We start from the raw sequence: 19,683 nt of genomic DNA, 5'->3' as shown, positions 1-19,683 counted from the left end.
CACCGTGCAGTACACGACGTGTGTACCTTCTGAATACTATTAAAATCTACGGCTTGCAATATTACGTGCATCGTTTACATCCGTGGTCATTTTCACAAAAATTATTTCATAAAAAAAATGATAACAAAAATAATGTGCAATAACAGTCAACCAGTGTCACATTGACATAAATAACCATAACATAGCCTGTCGCAGCAATATTCATGTTACATTTAAAATGAGAGACATTACGTAAACATTTTGTAAAAATAAGAAATCATCCAAATGTTCAACGTTATTTCCTGTGACTACACGGCGGACAACGTATAATAAAATATTTTGAGACCGTTTAGAGGGGAAATATGCAGTCGGTAAAAACTGTGCCACTAATTCTACAATCAAATTACGAGAATTCGTGTCAGTAATACCGTGATGTATATGTTCAATGTAGAAGCACACATTTGGTAAATCATAACGAAATGAAAGAAAACTTTCAAAACGGTTAATCACCAAACATTTGAATTGGTTTTTCTTTTCCCACTGGCCTGATGAGATGGACAAAAATGTTTCGTCGCTTCAGAGTTCAAATGCATTTATCAACAAGAAGAAGATTTGTCGAAGTAACTGAGGTGGATACAAAATAGTTATTTGTATACCGAGCGGAGAAAATATGAAATTTGCTCGAGTTTGAATTTTCTATTTCTCCCAGAGGTAAAGACAACGTTTTTCATGTGTGCGAGGTGTGATTACCGTTTTTCACCACGAAACAAAAAATTCGCCATACTACTTTTGAAAACATAAACAAACTGACAGTTCAAGTGAGATAACTTCTATTTTCTCCCCACGGGAAATTCACTGGAAATGCAACAAGACGCGTTTTTCTCACGGCCTTTTGAGTAGAGAAAATAAGATAAATCACTCAGCACATAGGAAACAGTTATTTGTTCACCGATGGGGAAATTTCTGTCAATTTCTTTTCGAGAGACCAGAGAACATGAAATTTTCCACTTTTTTTCGAGGTCAACGTCAACACAATTTATTTTACAAAAAAGGTTCCCGAAGTTTCAGCCGATTGCGTTGTAAAAAAATAGGAAAGTTTATTAACCTTAGTTTCTCCACTCAAATGCGGTGAGAAGATGGCATTTTATTGACGCTTTCCCTGATGAAAGTTCGGGTGGGAAAATTTTTCATTTTCTCAACTCTTCTTTCTCCCATTGGGTGAACAAGAGTTTTTTCGCTTTGCAACTGTCACTTTGTTTCGGTTTGAAAAATGGTGAAACAAATTGATGTGTTTGTTTGTGGAGAGACACGCACGGGAAAAAAATTATGTGTTCACCTTGGGAAGAAATAATAAATTCCTTCTCGAGCGAATTGTGGTTGTTAATCGAAGCGAAGCACTTGTTTGAATTTCAAATTTTCGCCACTTGGTAAACGAATAACCGATACTCGGGTGACTTGTCGTCCTCGCTGTGCTCTGGCCACTAACAACACCATCGAAATGAAATTTCCAACTTTTTTTCCACTCGGTACCAATTTAATTCTATGGACCTGTCCCACTCATTCTGGTGGTGGTTTACCCCTCGAATCGAATTTTTTGCATAAGACTTGAAGGTTCGGGGCATCAGTTATGATCGAAAAACCTTTAAAAGCTGCATAAGCAACCAATTTTGTTTAAAAACTCCGTATGAAACTAAAGACCAACGAATTATGGCATTGCATATCGCGGTCTTTCAATATTTCTCAATTTCTTTTATTTAGTCAACAGCGAAGTGATTACGTGTTTTCTTTTACCCAGTAGACTTATTGGTAACAGCATCTTCTATACTGTTTTGTTGTCTCCTTCATGTAAACAAATAGCGACTCATAGCTTCGTATGATCTAAAAAAAAAAGATGAATGAGAGCAGTAGTGAAATGACTACAGTACATTCGTACAAATGCCATCGTGTATTTTGAATGACGTATTCATCTCGACAAAAGACGCGTTAAATTGATTATTATTAATTGCCGATCTACAGTCCATAATAGGGCACGTTCCAGACTGTTCAAGACATCACTTTTGTAGTTTACTTCATGCCATTTACTAGAGAATTTTTTAAGCAATAATCGCAATTGTATAAGAAACCAAATGATATAAAGCCAGCTGCTGTAACATTACGTATACTCTCTGCATCGCAAAATCGTAATTGATTTATGTAAATGCGAAAATTTCACCCATCATTGCAGCAGGTGTTTAAGAGATGAGTATACCAATTCAATGATGAATTCCCTTGAGTTAATTTGAAATATCATCGGTGCTTACACAATGAGGCAACGAGATGTGTAATGTGAAAATGAACTTTTAAGATGGCAAATCATCAACAAACTTTTATCTTTATTGTGTGGGCAGATGCATTTTGTTCGCAGTGTTGCATTTTTAATGTCGAAATTGATGGAGCATTATAGTTGTTGAGAAAAGAGTAATTTGTCGAATTTTTTTTTGTTTGGTCGTTTTCGTGTGAATGTAATTGTATGGGTGGGTTCGAGTGTAGTTTTTACAGAGTTTAGCGAATTTACTGCATAGTCCAGTCCCTTGTGTCGGAAAAAGTAGATCCGATCGCTTTAGGTTTTTTTAAATTTTTTCTTTATCCCATATGGGATTGGGCATGGAAAATAGATAATCGCTTTACCGACCGAAAAAGCGTTTTATATGAAAAAAAAAAATTAAAATTCAAATATCGAACGAGACAAACTTTTCGATTCTTTTTTCCTTGAAAGTCTGACCAAGATTTTGTGGAACAACTTTTTTTGAGCGAAACAAAATGGCTTCGCTACAGGGATTTTCCCAAAAAATGGCCAGTAAAATCCCAAAACTTTGAGGTAGCCTCACACCGCCAATTCGAAACTGACTTTATCAAGTTAGAGCTTTTTGTTAAGCCTTCGAAGCGAACTTTACTCTGTTGTCTGGTTGTTGAGATACAGGCAAGGATTTCCACGCTTCCTAGAAGTAAGATTTTCTGATATTATTCCGGCCTTTCATTCAGCTAAATAGTGACAGGAGACTAAACGTTTCTTTGAGTATATTGGTAGAATAAGCTGTCATATTTTGACCTAGAAATCTTAACTTCACGGTAACGACTAGGGTACTATTCGAAAGGCTGACGTTACCTTTCCAAAAAGCCTTCATCTGATGAAATTGGTTTCGAATTGGCCTTAAAGTTTTGGGATTTTCCGGGTCACTTTTTTAGGAAAATGGCTACATCGACGCCATTTTGTTTCTCTAAAAAAAAATCCACGAAATGTTGACACTTGATCAGGCGTTCCACGAAAATAAAGTCTTTTCAAAAAATCTCTGATACTGATTTGAATTTTATTCGTCTATTCGTTTGTTCCACAGTTTTCCTTGCCCAATAAGAGATAAAGAAAATAATTCTTCTTCTTCTTCTTCTTCTTTAGCCTGTTTGTATCCACTGCTGGATGTAGGCCTCCCCTAAATTTTTCCATGTTGTACGATCCATTGCCACTTGTTGCCAGTTCGTGTGTCCATATGTACCTTTGATGTATTTCTTTATTCCGTTTGTCCATCTCTCTGGTGGTCTTCCGACAGGTCTTGTTGTGGGGGGTCTCCAGTCCATGATGGCTTTGGTCCAACGGTCATCTGTCCTTCTTGCAATATGTCCTGCCCAACTCCACTTTAGAGACGCAATTCTTTCCATGACATCAACGACTTTTGTTTGTTGGCGAATCCATTGGTTTGTCATTTTGTCTCTGAGTGTAATTCCAAGCATACTTCGTTCCATGGCTCTTTGTGCCACTCTCAACTTATTTTCAGATGCTTTGGTTAATGTTAACGTTTCTGCTCCATATGTCAACACTGGAAGGACACACCTATCGAAAACTTTCCGTTTTAGACTATTATTCATTTTGCTTTTGAAAATCAGGCTGAGTTTCCCGAAAGCTGCCCATCCAAGACTAATTCTACGCCTGATTTCTGCAGTTTGGTTGTCTAGACCTAATTTCAGTTTGTGACCAAGGTATACATAGCTGTCGACTCTTTCAATAACTGTATCTCCAATTTTTATTTGTCTGTCGTCGTCAATGTTTGTCATGATTTTCGTTTTAGATAAGTTCATCTTGAGACCAACTTTGTTAGCCTCTTCATTTAACTCTTCTAACATGACTTGTGCTTGGTATAGATTTAGTGCGACTAGGACAATGTCATCTGCGAAACGGAGATGACTAAGGAATTCTCCTTTTATGTCAATTCCCTTTTTGCTCCAGTCTAATTTCTTGAAAACACTCTCCAGGACTGATGTGAACAGTTTCGGTGAGATGGTGTCACCCTGTCTTACACCTCGACCTAGCCTGAATTTCGTCGTGTTCTCATGAAGTTTAATACATGACGTATCATTTTCGTACACATATTGGAGCACCTTGGAGTACCTTGAGTCCACTCTACATTCGTCCAATGAGTCCCATATCGACTGAATCAAATGCTTTTTCGAAGTCAATGAATATCAAGACTATGCTAATCTTGTATTCGTTGCATTTTTCAATCAACGTTCTCATCACTTGTAAATGATCGTTCGTGCTGAAACCTGATCTAAATCCACCTTGTTCGACTGGTTGGTAGAAGTCGAACTTTTTCGTGTTCCTTTTTGTGATGATTTTCATGAATAGCTTGTACAGTGTTGATAAAAGACTTATGGGCCGGTAATTTTCTAGCTTTGTTATGTCCCCTTTTTTGTGCAGTAATGTGATCTCTGCATTTTCCCATGCTTCTGGGATTTTTTCCCATTGGAGGCACTGATTGAACAAAGCCGTTATTGCACTTAATAGGGAGTCTCCAACTAGTTTAATGGCTTCGATGGGAACACCATCTTCACCAGGTGACTTTTTGTTTTTCATTTCGTGGCTCGAAATACGATTCAAGCGAATTGCAACATGAAAGTCTTACGATCCAAACTGATGAATGTGAAGAAAGAAATCTTCAAATTACGAGACAAAACAGGAACGATTCAATCGGACCGAAATACGATATTAGATATCGCCAAAGAATATTACGAAGATTTGTTTTCATCGAAACGTCCCAACCCGAATTCTACGACAGAAGAAGACAGACCAGTCGTTAGGAACGTAGGATCAGAAGATCTGCCTCACATACTTGTTGAAGAAGTAAAGGCTGCAGTCAACGAAAAAGAAAATAATTATAAAACGTAAACCGAATGACAAAAGGGACTGGACTAACATGTCCAGCATGTCTTACGTTAATTACAATTATTTTATTTAAGGCGAGTTAAGCAAGTCCACGAACAATCAATCGAAAAAAGAGCCTTGAAATGGTAGAAAGTTTAGTTTTGTAAAATAAGTTTTACTTGAAAGTGAAATTATCCTTCTGTTGCAAGGTCAGATTGATACCGAGTACAACCATCGCCGCAAATTATTAAAATTCAACAAAATGTTTGCTTCTTCTACGATACGCATTGCAGCTTTAGCAATAAATGCTTCCGACAGTGATAGCTATCACCTAAGTTGTTGCCGGAAAGTAATTTTAAATTGCATTTGCTAATTCATTGTTTCATGCGAAAACTGAACACGGTGATCATTCAATATAATGATTGAACAGAGAATAATTTATCGGTTTATGTAGTGCAACGACTGTAAGGAATTAAAGTGAAAGTAAAATAAAATTTGATTCCGACGAAGAGTCAGTTTACAATTGATTTTTGTTTCAATTACACCTCAGATTTTCGTGAACATGAAAATTTATTAAAATTTGGAAACCCAATCTAGTTGATGTGGTGTTCCCAATCTGATTCCATTTTTAATTTTTCCAATGATACTGTGACGCAAGTTCTTCAGGTTGACACACCTTTGACGTGAGAAAAATACATTTTTCCTAACGCATGCTAAAGGGATTTTCTAGGGAATACAAACCTTTTTCGCAACAAGTGACGAAAAGTAGGATTTTCCATTGCCTTTATTGCGAAAACGTTGTATACAACTCAATGATAAATGCTTTTTTAGGCACACGATGTATATTGTCACACTCGGCCTGTAGTAGTAGTAGTAGTTTATCACTCGGTTGTATAAATAACGGTTTCTCCGCAAATTCAGACGCAAGGTATGAAAATAACTAGTTCAATCAACAACAAAATCAGTGTTCAATGTCATCAAGTAATAGACTCGATAATTTTACTGGTCATGTAGACCGAGAAGGCCCACGGGGCAGTGCTGATTGGTAACTAAATGTCAAATGTAATATAGTCTGGTCGCGCTTTTCACGATCGGGTTGTTACGAGCAATTTCATGATCCAATTTTGTTGTATGGACTAAGACAAATATTTTGGACTATGGTTTCAAGATGGCGTCGAAAACAAAAAAATGCTTTCCAAAATCTCTATTTAATCCAATTTAAGCGCTGAGATCGGCCGTCTTAACAAAAGTACCATTCCGGCTGTGATTTCTATAATTTTTGGACCAATTGTGGTGGTTAACATATTTGCAATTGAATTCTCTAGAAGTGTTTCAGTATGAGTGTAATGTCCGATATTTTATGTCATTTTAATTTTTATTGCTATTTTAACTTGTGGCGTCATCATTTTTGAAAAATGGATGTATGTGGTTGTGTGGGCTATATACATAATTCAAAAATTACAGAATTACTGAAGTTACAGTTTTTTTAAGACGAACGATCACAGCGCTCATGTTTTCGTTTTGTAGTTAGCTAAAGCGAATTTAAATTTTGCGCCAAATATCATAGACTGAGAAGCATTAATTGATTGAAACCATCGATGACCCTTAGAACTCTTTAAAAAAATCTTAAATTGTGTTTTCTAAAGATGAACACACTGTAATGTCAGCGTTCTATTTTTTGTGAACCAACTTCACTGCTACGCCATTACATGGATATTTTTACCAGAGTGAAGTTATTTCATCAGAACCCGGACCTGCGCCACATTGCCGAGACATCTAACCGAAGGCCGCGACTACATTACACCTCATGACGGATCAATTATCACCGGTCTAATCAAGTTATAATGTTTTAATAGAAACTGAAAGAAAAAAAAGCGTTCACATCTCATTATTACTATTAAATTGGTTAGCCTTCTTTTTTTTCTGTCTCCTCTATTTGGAAACCTTGTCGACACATTGTGATCTGAAGTATTTGCATGCTGTTCACTCGCATTTATTTATATTTACTCTAACATTGTAATCGCTATCGACTTGAGTCAAATGTGTAATTTCCCTTAATAAATGGAAAATCATTTGCATTATACGATTTTACTAAGTAATTACAAATAAATCTAGAGGACATAGCATAACACATCATGTCGCCGTTGAAGATCAAATAATCCGGCGAAAGTGTTTAGTAATGAATTTGTCATGATGATTGTTGCGAAAGATGAATGTAAACTATATGACGAAGTGATACGACAACCAGAGACCTTCACGGTAATTTTCAAATCTCAGATGTGATTCGTTCGCGGAATTGAAAAAAAAAGTTTTCCATTCAAAATGCTTGGGGCTGTGTGCAGCAGGGGCGCCGACTTCTAAGGACAAGCGAGGCTCGGGCACCACTACTCGAATGATGAGCACCACTACATCTTTCCAGTTTTACTGGAAAGAGCACCACTACTCCCAGATTCGCTTGTTGTATGAGCACCACTACTCCCAAACACAAGTCGGCGTCCCTGGTGTGCAGCACTGTCCACTGTTCCTCTAGTACTTTGCCAGAGTACTGAAACTTAACAGTGTATCATATAGTTTTGGCACTGAAAAAAAATTGGAAAAAGGTTTTGTTTGAGTATGCAAATACTCTCTGAGGAAAGTTGGGCGCTAGATTTAGATTTATCAGGGTGTGACGATCAACTTATTGATCTTACAACACAGATCTTGTGATCCTTTGTTTCTTTCCCCATCATGATTTAAAACACAGCAGCCTTCCTCTCCAGGAACCTATCTAAAATGACAGACTTCGGAAGGCTTTACCACATAATCTCCTAGGAGTGATCGTCTTAGCTTAAGGAACTTGGGACCTTTACATATAATGTGCCCGGCCCTTTATCCAGTCCACAATAACACCAAGGAGTCTCCAAGAGCCGCAGCTTGCTTAGGTGACGTTTCAGCCCATAGCGTCTGGTAAGCAGATCCTCAGCCCATAGCGTCTGGTAAGCAGATCCTCAGCCCATTTAGCAGCTGACCTCGGGAAAAATTTCTTCGCATGTGTACATCCTGCGTTCCGAATGTTTGTTCCTAATCCATTCCATTAACGGTTTTTGGAGACATGCACACAAATTTATCGTATTTGGGTGACGTCATATGAGTCATTCAGTGTGTACATCGTTGCAGCCACCAGTCACACTACCCACACTACACTACTCAAATTATGAAGCTTCATTCGGTAAATTTTGAAAAAATTTCTTTAAATTTTGGTAATTTTGGTAAGAAAATCGTTAAATTTGAACTTTAATACGTTACCAATGAGATAGCAGCGCTAGCCATGTGGAATTGTCTGACACTAGAATCGAACCCTCACACTGACCAAGTTTCAAACATTCGCGTTGAGGCTTACCAGACCTATGAAAGGTACTGCGAACATGAATTATTTTGTCTCTGAACTGGACAAATAAGCGAGAAGAGTGGTAAATAGATCGTCGTCGTTTCAATATGTTATGTGTGTAACTCTTAGCATTTGTGTAAACAAAAGTGAATGTTTGCGGCAATTGAGCCAATAAAAAGTACCGAGAGTAACAATATATCGCTGATGTAATGTTTGTTATGTTATCCACAAAAGCATTCATCGACGACAAAAAAATATTTCATTTTAAGAACTGTAAGTTAATCATGTGTGTCCGCTTAATTGTATTTATCGTTTAACAATAAAAAAACGATTTTTTCTTTCTTTCGTGTGCCAGGTTATTGTGTCGGTCGATGATAAATATAGCAATTAGAGTGTACTATACGGCGTATAGTACATTATATGTGAAGTAGTTCACAAATTTTTGTTTTTAAAAATGATTTAGGTAAATGTGTAGACATGAAAACAAAACATCAAACATTTCAGTCAGGTACATTATTTGTGGGTACATCAAAATAATTGCTAATGATTTTGTAACAGCTCGATGGAATGGAATGACTATAAATGGTATAGTCGGTATACGGTGTGTACATTATACCGCTGAAAGTGTTGCATATGTATATATCTAAACAGATACGGTTATAGTCGACGAGAATGAAATCGAAACTTAAAACGGTACGTTAAAAATTCGCCACAAGAATTTCGACAATTTGTGGCACTACACCAGACGTGTAATTAACCTTCCACAGAAGGCAATCATTAACATCAGAGGTAATTGTCAAAGTTACAGCCAGCCAAATTATCGAAAGACACTTAATTTGGACTTGATTTTGTCTTTCGATTTCTTTCACCCAGAGCTACTAGAAGTACTAGATTTTATCGAAAGTCGTGCATAATAGCCGCCCAACCAATGTCTCACCAGATGTAATACTATTACGTGAAGTTGCAACTAATTTGAAGAATATTTCAGTCTTAGGCAGGCCCTACTTTTAGGAGTTACGAGTTAAATTCCAAAAAATTAGCCCTGGTCTTAGACTGAGACTTGAGACTTGTGGATTTTCCTAAACAAAATTCATTTGCTTTCACATTTCACATCGTATGTAGCTCATCAATTAGGTGAGATCTCTTCGAATTTTTATTCAACGACGTCAGTTTCTTCTTATCAAGTCGGCTCTGCCAGGGCTTGTTTTTCAATAATAATTTTCTTAAATTTTTCCACACTTTGGCGTAGAACCTGAATCATTATACCTACCTTTGTTCTAAATATTTTCAACAGAATCATTTAAAACCACATCTTTTACTTCATTTGTGACAGATGGGATCAAAAGTCGGTCTATTTCATCTGTCAAAGTGACGTTTTAAACGTCAAACCAAAATTTTTATGCAAAGCAGTTACGAACTCGCTTATTTTTCCTCAATTCTATCAGTGGAATAGACTCATAGAAAAAAAAACGATTTTGTGTTTATTTGGCTAAAATTTTTTGGTTTGACATTTGAAACGTCACTTTGACAGATGGAATAGACCGACTTTTGATCCCAACTGTCACATTTAATATTGCCGCCCACAAATCAGCCACCAGAACAGAATTTTTTAACGGTCATTTAGCCCTTTAACACCAACATTAGAAACTGTATTTATATGAGAAATTCTGACTACTGCGTCGAACCAGACCATTTTTAATTTATCTTCTAGTGTTTGGTTTGCAGTGCGTTGTTAATACACATTTTGCTCTAAGCACTAACATAGACCTCACTGGTTACTTTTGCCGTAACAGTCTATAAAAGATGACACACTCACCTAACTGTCGCAAGTATACTCTCTCAAGTTCAAGGTAAATTCAATTCACTTGGAATGATTTCCAACGATTTTCGGATTGAAAAAGAGCCCACATCGTTTTGCATTGTTTACTATTTGGTTTCGGATTTAATTAGAACAATAATAGCGGGTCATTAACAATATTGCCACAGCAGAAAAACAATTAAATTTTATGTTAAATTTGAGTGCTGCAACACAATTCTGGTGAGTGTCACAACAAAACCGTACTGTGTATCGCATAATTATGATGGTCGGTCGGTGTGATGTTTGTTTTCAAATTATCGAGAAGTTGAGAATTTGTTTGGGAAAGGTGCAATAAAATTTATTAATCGTGAAGGATAGAAATAGTCGAGAAGTCAATAGTCATAATCGTAACGAAATTTAAATGATTCACATGGATCTGTTAAAAATAAATACCTTAAATCTCACGTACGTGAAGATGCCTGTACAGCGGGTCTATTATTGATGAATTTACCGAATTACCGAATTTGCTGATATTTAACGAATATTTACCGAAATTTATAAAAGATTTACGTCAATTTTTCCAAATATACCGAATCCGAAATTTACCAAACCAAATAATTACCAAAACTTACCGAAATTTACCGAATGCGAAATTTACCAAATATTTACCAAAACTTACTGAAGTTTACCGAATGCCAAATTTATCGAATATTTACTAAAGTTTACCGAAATTTACCGAATGCGAAATCTATCGAATGTGTTTACAGAATATTTATCAAAACTTACGAAAACTTACTGAAATTTACCAAAACTTACTGAAGTTTACCGAATGCCAAATTTACCGAATATTTACATAAATTTACCAAAGTTTACCGAAATTTACAAATTTGCAAAATCTACCGAATGTGTTTACAGAATATTTATCAAAACTTACGAAAACTTACTGAAATCTACCTAAAGCGAAATTTACCGAATATTTACCAAAACGTACCGAAGTTTACCGAATGCCAAATTTACCGAATATTTACCAAAACTTACTGAAATTTACCGAATGCGAAATTTACAGAATATTTACTAAAATTTACCGAATGCGAAATTTACCGAATATTTACCAAAACTTACGAAAACTTACTGAAATTTACCGAATATTTACTAAAATTTACAGAATGCAAAATTTACCGAATATTTACCAAAACTTACCGAAATTTATTAAAGATTTACGTCAATTTTTCGAAATTTACCGAATCCGAAATTTACCAAACCATTTACCAAAACTTACTGACATTTACCGAAAATTTATCAAATTTTAGCTAAATTTACCAAATTTAACCAAAATTTAGCGAAATTTACATAATATTTATCGAAATTTACCAAACCAAACCGAAGATCTACCTAAAATCACCTAAAATAAATTTTTGATAAATTTCAATAAATTCGTTGAATAAATTTACAGATAATAGGCCCTGCTCTACATGTACTACACAACTATAAAAACTTAATTTGAAAACCATTTTAGAAATTGTGTCGTTAATCTGGTTATAGACGGCAAGCATATGGCCAGTATTATTATCGGGTCTATTACTTCCATTGATAAAAGTATTTTTAATCGGTTAATTTCAGATCTTGTACAATATTTTTAACATGCATTTTATCATATAAAGGACCATATTACCCTGAGCTTGCCATTTTTTTCGTCGGTGTTATCGATAACAGATGAATAGCCAGTTTTTTGCGAGTATCAACTAATTGAGTAATACATATAATTGGCAAACAAGTAGCAGCTGATTTACTCATTCAAGACATCCAAAGTGGTATGTAGCCTGCAATGCAATCCATTGGATTATGATCTATCAAACGATAAATGCTCGTCTTTATTGTTTCGATGTGCAATATTACACGAATTGAGTCAATGACAATTCAACAATACACAACGATGACACCGAAGGTATGGTAAACGATGATGATGTGTATGACTTATAAACGATCATTGCAATCGGTTGAGTTTGTTTTTTTTTGTGAATACTACGTAGTCATCAACTTCTTTGTCAAAGTGTTACAAGGTCATTTATATGAAATTACAAACGATCGCCTGCAATGAGCAAGACTAAAGACACCTGTAAAAATTAATTTTTGAATTTCATTTTCCTAAGAAAAATGTTTTTTTATGCAAAATATTGCAGAAATTATAAATAATTAAAGAGTTTGATCACGAATCTTTCGGCCTATCGTAATAACATTTACGTTGACTGGATACAACGCTGATGTAGCTTGTTGGAGGTTGAAACAACCATTTTTGTGTCATATCAGACGTGATATGTGTCATGCCATGAATGGGATATTTATGTGAGCCAGCAAAACATACAAAATTTGGTGCGTTTCTTTAACTGAATGTCTATGCGCTTCTCCCACCCTCATCATTACATTTCACAGTATGAAAAATCAGAAATAGTTTGTAAAAGAGTACAGTTACTGTCATGAAATAATGTGTATATATCTACTGGCCAAGGTGTCTCAACTCTACAGCACCTGTTGCAGTGTCTCCACCGACTTCTTTTGGAGCATAGGAACCTTTGGCGGTTTCGTAGAGTTTCAAAGTTCTACATTCTACTAGAACATGTTTTTTCAAAAACACTCTCAACATTCCCAGATATCAACACCGGATATCACCTCATTTTCCGCACACAGGAACCTTATCTCAAATCTACACTTCACTACCCATGGTGTCGTTTAAAAGTTGAGGCTAGTAGCAATCAAGAAAATTTTGGAGTTTCTTTTGCTTTTCAAGAGGAACAGTTACAGGTTCGCCGAATTAGCCAAATTTTTTTCCTTATTTTCAACTGCATATGTCTCATAATATAGGAGCCATGGAACATCCTGTGTGCAAACATATGTCCGGAGCATCTGAAAGCGGTTTTCGGTAAAGTTCGACTCCTAGATGAAGAATAGTTCGGGTGCCAAGCTGAAATATGGGTCAATTTTGAGAAATGGCCGCTCCCATCTCAAAATCTGAGTTTTTTCATACATTTTCACTTATATAAAGAGAATCGAGAGAGATAGAAAAAAAACTTTCTTCTAGAAAGTTAAAGAGAATTGAATTCTGAACAAAAATTTCCAAAGAAGCTATTGTGTAGAAAATACAGGGTCCTTAATTTAATTATTGACAGTGTCGAAATTGCAGAAAATTAGTTGAGAGGAACGGTCACAAACATGTAAAATGTGTTACGTCACTGGTTTTTAATGCTTGTTTAGGCACGTGTGATTACTCCACTCGCCTTCGGCTCGTTCCACAAACCTCACACTTGCCTAAACAAATATTTACAAACGGTGACGTAACATACTAAAAATCATTGCTCGAAAATAAACGTAAAAAATTCACAAAGAGAAGAAACCGCGGTCAGAAACGTTAGGAACGTTTGTTCTCTCTTTTTTGCTTTCAATAAATCACCAGCAAATAATTTATTACCTTAACCTGATACACAGTTCATAAATTCTGATTCTGACTGTCCCTCCAAAAAAAACGTAAACAAATATGTCCAAAGGTATTAACAAAGTCTGAAGAATTTTTTGCATGACAATTTTATTTTAAGCAGAAGAATAGGATGACTACAAATGGAAAAATACTTCGAGTAACCTGTTTTTACTTCAAAGTAATTTTTTTTCACAAAATTCGTTTCGTCGCAAAATTTTGGTTTTTTGCATCTCCGTTCTGTATTCTGTCTGTATACAATTAATTTGAGTTTCGTTTCAAAGGAGGAATGATCTTCGAACGAATCTGTTGTTGTCGACCCTGAGATACGAAATTAAAAATTGATATTGCCAGTCGAGAAAGATCATCACACAGCACGTGAGTCTAAAAACTGAAGCATATCACCACCAGGATTGTTGAATCTCTTACTTGTTGTCGAAAAGACAGTTACTGGCTCAAAAACACATTTGATATCTTGCTTTAATCACAAAATCGTTACCGCACGTAATGAATTACTTTCGCAGCATCCAATGTAACCTACCATCGCATACATTTTGCTGTTATACGACCAAATTGTTCATTCGCTCTTATTTTGCTGTTGCTCTCGGATTATCAAAAAAGAAGGAGGCTTTTGAATTGAATTTTATTTTAACATAAATTACAAGGTGAGAGAAATTATTGAAACAATCTCTTTAAATAAACTGCAAAGAATGACGAAAAAAACCGAATGCCAGCTACACTCATACCAAACTCACCTCACCTAACCCAAGCCCATATCAACGAGTTTTCACTTTCTTCAGCAAATATCAGTTTTTTTTATCACACTTTCGTTGTTCGTTGACTTTGAGCCGCATGATCAGACATTACATAAATACATAAACCATCGCAAATCGCCAGTTCGAAAAACTCTTCATCACTTCATCAACTCAATGTTTAATCTGACGAGTAACATTTTTTTCTGCTAATTTTTTCTTTCTTTCTTCACATTGTATTCAGAGAGCGAACGAAATAGTATGTTACGCACCGGCCGGAAAATTTGCTTACTCATGAGAAGGAAGTGTGTACATAACCCTAGAGTGGATAAGTAAATTTTCCTGCAAGTGCTTATCATATTATTACATGCTAGCGTCCGGTATGCACTTCTTCACAGTTACAAACGGTGATGTAAAGTGCACTTTACCGCACGATGACATGTAAAAAGTAAAAACTTTTTCCAGCTGTTTTGTTTTCGTTCATCGCAGACAGGTATGCCCTGAGGTTCATATATGACTAGACCATAGCACCAAACTTGTTATGTGTTTTCCTTTACATACACATTGTATACTCTCTACAGCTTACGTAATGCTTTCACCGTAACAGTTTTGATTGGAAACATTAACCGTTTCATTTCGGTTTATTTGTTTGATTTTTCGGTCCATGCGATGCAACTGATCTATTCTGAAATTTATTATTTTTATTGGGTGTTGAACTGAGCTACAAAAAATATTGAGCATTAGACGAGTTAATTTTGGTCTTGGTGATATATGTCCCACCCTAGAAGTCACTTGGCTTCGCTTCAGGGCCTATTTCACGCTTTATCTGTTAGTCCGTAGTTTGTGTGCCTTTTTTTAGTTGTTTTTCAGGGAATCTTAGGGAATTTAAATCTTTCGCAAACATTTTGTCAACAACAATTTTTTGGTTATGACTGTGGATGACGTTCTGACAGCTCAAATAACCTTGAAACAGACCTATCCAAGTTTCCTCTGTTTCAAAACATAAATGCGCTTTTTGCGTGTCCAAAACAGACTGCATATACCGATTTATGTCGCTCAAGTCAAAGATCTTTCAAAGTGTTAATATCGCATTTTTTGTTCGAGATCCTCCGCCTGCTTCAATCAGTTAATTAAAGTAGATTACATCCTTGTTTTGAACTTTTTATTTTGCCAAGTGTGGCGTTTGCAACTCGAGCTGAAGGCGAGGGGTGCAGCCACACAAGTTATTATACTTACTAAGCCATCGGGAAATTAGTTTTAAAAATCATAATGTCAATGAAGTAATGAGTCATTTTTCCTGGGTAGGTAAAGCTCTTTGTTGAAAAAACAATTCAGTTGCAGGCAGATGTGTATCGCCCAAACCCACTTACAGTGGAGGTGTGACGCAAGTCCTGCTATCCACTTACAAAAGAACTGATATCGGTGTAGGTGACGCTTACAGATTCGACACGTAAAAAGATATGCGTCACAAATGGCAGCTGGTGAGGAAAGCACGCGAAAGCTTGATCAACAAAAATTTTACCCGAAAAATTTTAGAAAGAAAATTATAACAAAAAAATTTGCGTCAACAAGTGGCAGATGCTTCGGCTTTCTTCCGTCTGAATTCCGTTCTTTAAAGCAATATATTTCACAATTATAAAAATTTTCCTTCCTCAACATCTGCCACTTGTGACGCAAACGTTTTTATTATAATTTTCTTCCTAAAATTTTTCTGGTAAAATTTTTGTTGATCAAACTTTCGCGTACTATCCTCATCAGCTGCCATTTGTGACGCATATCTTTTTGCGTGTCGACTCTGTAAGCGTCACCTACATCGATATCAGTTCTTTTGTAAGTGGATAGCAGGACTTGCGTCACACCTCCACTGTAAGTGGTTTTCGGCGAAATCAGCTCTTTTGCAAGTCGCGATTTTTTAGAATTTGGTCGCAGATAAAAGACAATTATATTGTGCAGTTCGAACGAAAATATTCTTCTTACAAAAGTGTATAACTTTCTCTTTGATCTGAGCCTTCCAGCTTTCATCTGACGAAAATCGAAAATTTTACGAAATTCAAAAATTTGACGAAAATCGAAAATTTGACGAAAATAAAAAAAATTAACGAAATTCGATAATTTGACGAAATTTAAAAATTTAACGAAAATTGAAAATTTGACGAAAATCAATAAGTTGATGAAATTGGAAAATTTGACGCACTTAAAACGCTCACAGCTCCCAAATAAACGAAAACCATGAAACACGCATCGACTAGAATCTAAAACTCTATAACTTTGTCTTTTATACGAGGTTTCTATCTGCCACATTTTCCGAGTTATGGCTGACATAGCTCGCACTTAAAACGCTCATAGCTCCCAAATGGTAGATTTTTGTTGAAAACACTGAAACACGTGTTGACTGAAATTTGAAACTCTAAATTTGTCTTTTAAACGAATATTTTCTGAGTTATGGGTCCTATAACTCAATAGCTTAAAACGCTCATAGCTCCGAAGTTAAAAGTTTATGACAATCCCTTCAAATTACTTTCTTAGAATTACGTCCTTGACATACCCTGAAAATTTCAGCTAAATCCACCGGTAAATTCAAAAGTTTCGTTGTAACAAAGGGACAAAGTGACAAAGGTTGGTAAAATTCATCTATTTCAGAATGTATGGAAATCCATTTCTTCATACGAATTTCCAAATTTTGAAATTTAATATCTCGGCCAAATCTTAACCTTATGAGGCGTGTGATAGCTCGTTGAACTCGTATGGACGCCCATATTACGAATAAAATACTTTGGGGGGGGGGGTAGTAGGAGCAAAGGGGGAAAAGTCAAAAAGTTCGTGTATATATGTTCCTCAGTCCTACGGAAACAAATTTTTGTCAAATTTTTCAGTGTGAACGGACTTGTGTCACGGCCCTTCACTGACGTAGGGCTATGATACAGCCTGCGTATATCCCACACCGATATCTATTTGCATTGGAATTTATCATAAATAATTTAATGAAAATTCGAATCATATTAATGTTCCAGCTCATTAAAATTAATTATTTTGCATAATGACACAGTTGCAAGAAAATTATCTGCAAATTCCATTCAGACAGTTTGAATAATGAACTCAAAAAATTATGTTCATCTTCTGCTGACCATCTAAATGTCATAAGACTAACTCTATTCTTAAGTGTTACAAATTTACAAAAAAAAATCAATAAGATGTAGGCAAGTCAAAAGTCAACATCAGTTAACAGTAATACAAGGTCGCTCGTAACCTCAGAACCTCGTATGCAAATTATTAGAAGTGTACAAAATATGATCTTTTTGTGTGCAAGCTAAAAATTTCTGTTAACCTGTTACATACGGCTATTCATCTGTTATCGATTACGACGACAATAATAATGACAAGCTTTGAGTAATATAGTCTTTTATATAGAAAAATGCACGTTAAAAAAATTGAAGTACAAGATTTGAAATCAACAGAATAAAAATACTTTGATCGATGGAAGTAACAGACCCGATAATAATAGTGGTCATATGCTTGCCATCTGCAACAGGTTAACCTTTCGTAGACGGCTAGATCATCACTAGGACAGTTGGAGAATCTGTTACGTACCCTGTGACAATTTGTATAGCTTGAAGTAGACATTTTTGATTACTCTGATGGCTGTGTTGCATTGTAGCCATACCTCAATTCTAATAATTGACTCAATTCTAATAATTGACTCGAATACGCGTTATTGGCTCTCATAATTATTTTGAATGGATGTGATGAGCGAGTGATGATTTGGTGATGATTTGGTGGTGGTCTTTTAATTGAATAGATTTTAAAAGTAATTTATGCAGCCTTCGCCTCATCCATTTTGCTAGTAAAGAACAAATCGTTTTTATTTTGTTCAAAAAGATCGTGAGAGATGCATTTTGTGAATCTATCCAATTTGTGAGGGTTTTTTTTTAAGCGGACATTTTTATCGCCTCAAAAACGATACTACCGTTTTTTCAACGACAATATCGTCCGGAAAACGATCGTATCGTCGAAGCAATATTTTATAATTTTACAATTTAGATATCGCTTTTGAACGATATTATCGTCTAATAACGATATTATCTGACGATATTATCGTTTAATAACGATATTATCTGACGATATTATCGTTTAATAACGATATTATCTGACGATATTATCGTCTAATAACGATATTATCTGACGTTATTGGCCGATTATAAATGTGCAACCACATCTTAGCATCAGCTGGTCCACAAACCGAAACGACTGATAGACAATAGTAAACAGTCCCAAAAAATTAGTATCGCAAGAGGAGGTACAACGATATGCTCGAGGATATGAAGGTATTTCAAAATGCGAAAAATGCCCTCACTGTAAAACATCTATTAAACGTTCTTCTAGTGAATGTTGTCTTATTTTATTAGCAAAGTGGAATCGTTAAATGCAGATTGCACATCAATTTAAAAAAAAAATAAAAAAAATTCTTTATCGCACCCACACGGCACGATTTTATTTATTCTGTGGCATATTAGAATCAATATTAATTTTTCACTTTACATTATTGTTGATGCAATGACGATTAGTTATTAAGAATGTTTATCTACTTTCAGTGGACGATGCATCTGGCCGGCATAGTACTGGATTCTTCTACGGCAATAACTACTTTACCGGATCATTATCATTGTGTATGAGTATTCATCGGACTGATTTCCATGAAGACACTTTTCGTAAGTTGTTCACGTTCACAGCCTTTTCAACACATAATGTGAACTATTATTGTACACTAGTAGTGGGTGCTTGTGAACCAACCAGAGAAATGACAACAAGTGTCTATAGAGCGCAGCGCCATCTGTTATCATTTCTCTGGAACCAACTGTAGCAAAACACTGCAAATCTCAAATTGTTTACAAGTGAAACTCCTGCTAGTAAACAAGTTTTCTACCTATCCCATGCGAAAGGTGACCATTACGTAGCAAGTTAACCCCTGCGAAAATAATCCATTATTTATGGACTATTTTCAGTGTTTCGCATGGGACAGGTAGTAATAAAGTCCAGAATACATTGGATGCTGCTACGTATACTTCATTACTTCGGAAACGACTTTCTGATACTCCCAAATTTACTTGTGTGTTTTTGAGCAACTTGTGTCGTAAAGACAGTTACCGAAGC

The 19,683-nt window shown here is 35.7% G+C and overlaps 1 protein-coding gene across 2 annotated transcripts in view; it reads left to right on the top strand.

Moving 5' to 3' along the window:
• LOC119074328 (O-acyltransferase like protein) overlaps positions 1–19,683 on the top strand; it is a 32,948-nt gene that overhangs the window by 6,585 nt on the left and 6,680 nt on the right. For both annotated transcript variants that reach the window (XM_037180409.1, XM_037180408.1), the window contains one exon: positions 19,125–19,241. In XM_037180409.1, coding sequence (XP_037036304.1) covers positions 19,125–19,241 — 117 coding nt within the window. The remainder of the gene's footprint in view (positions 1–19,124; positions 19,242–19,683) is intronic.

Source organism: Bradysia coprophila, unplaced genomic scaffold (genome assembly GCF_014529535.1).
Source record: "Bradysia coprophila strain Holo2 unplaced genomic scaffold, BU_Bcop_v1 contig_151, whole genome shotgun sequence".
Lineage (NCBI taxonomy): Eukaryota > Metazoa > Arthropoda > Insecta > Diptera > Sciaridae > Bradysia > Bradysia coprophila.
Note: the sequence above shows the minus strand (reverse complement) of the source record. Positions and strands in the feature narration are given on the sequence as shown.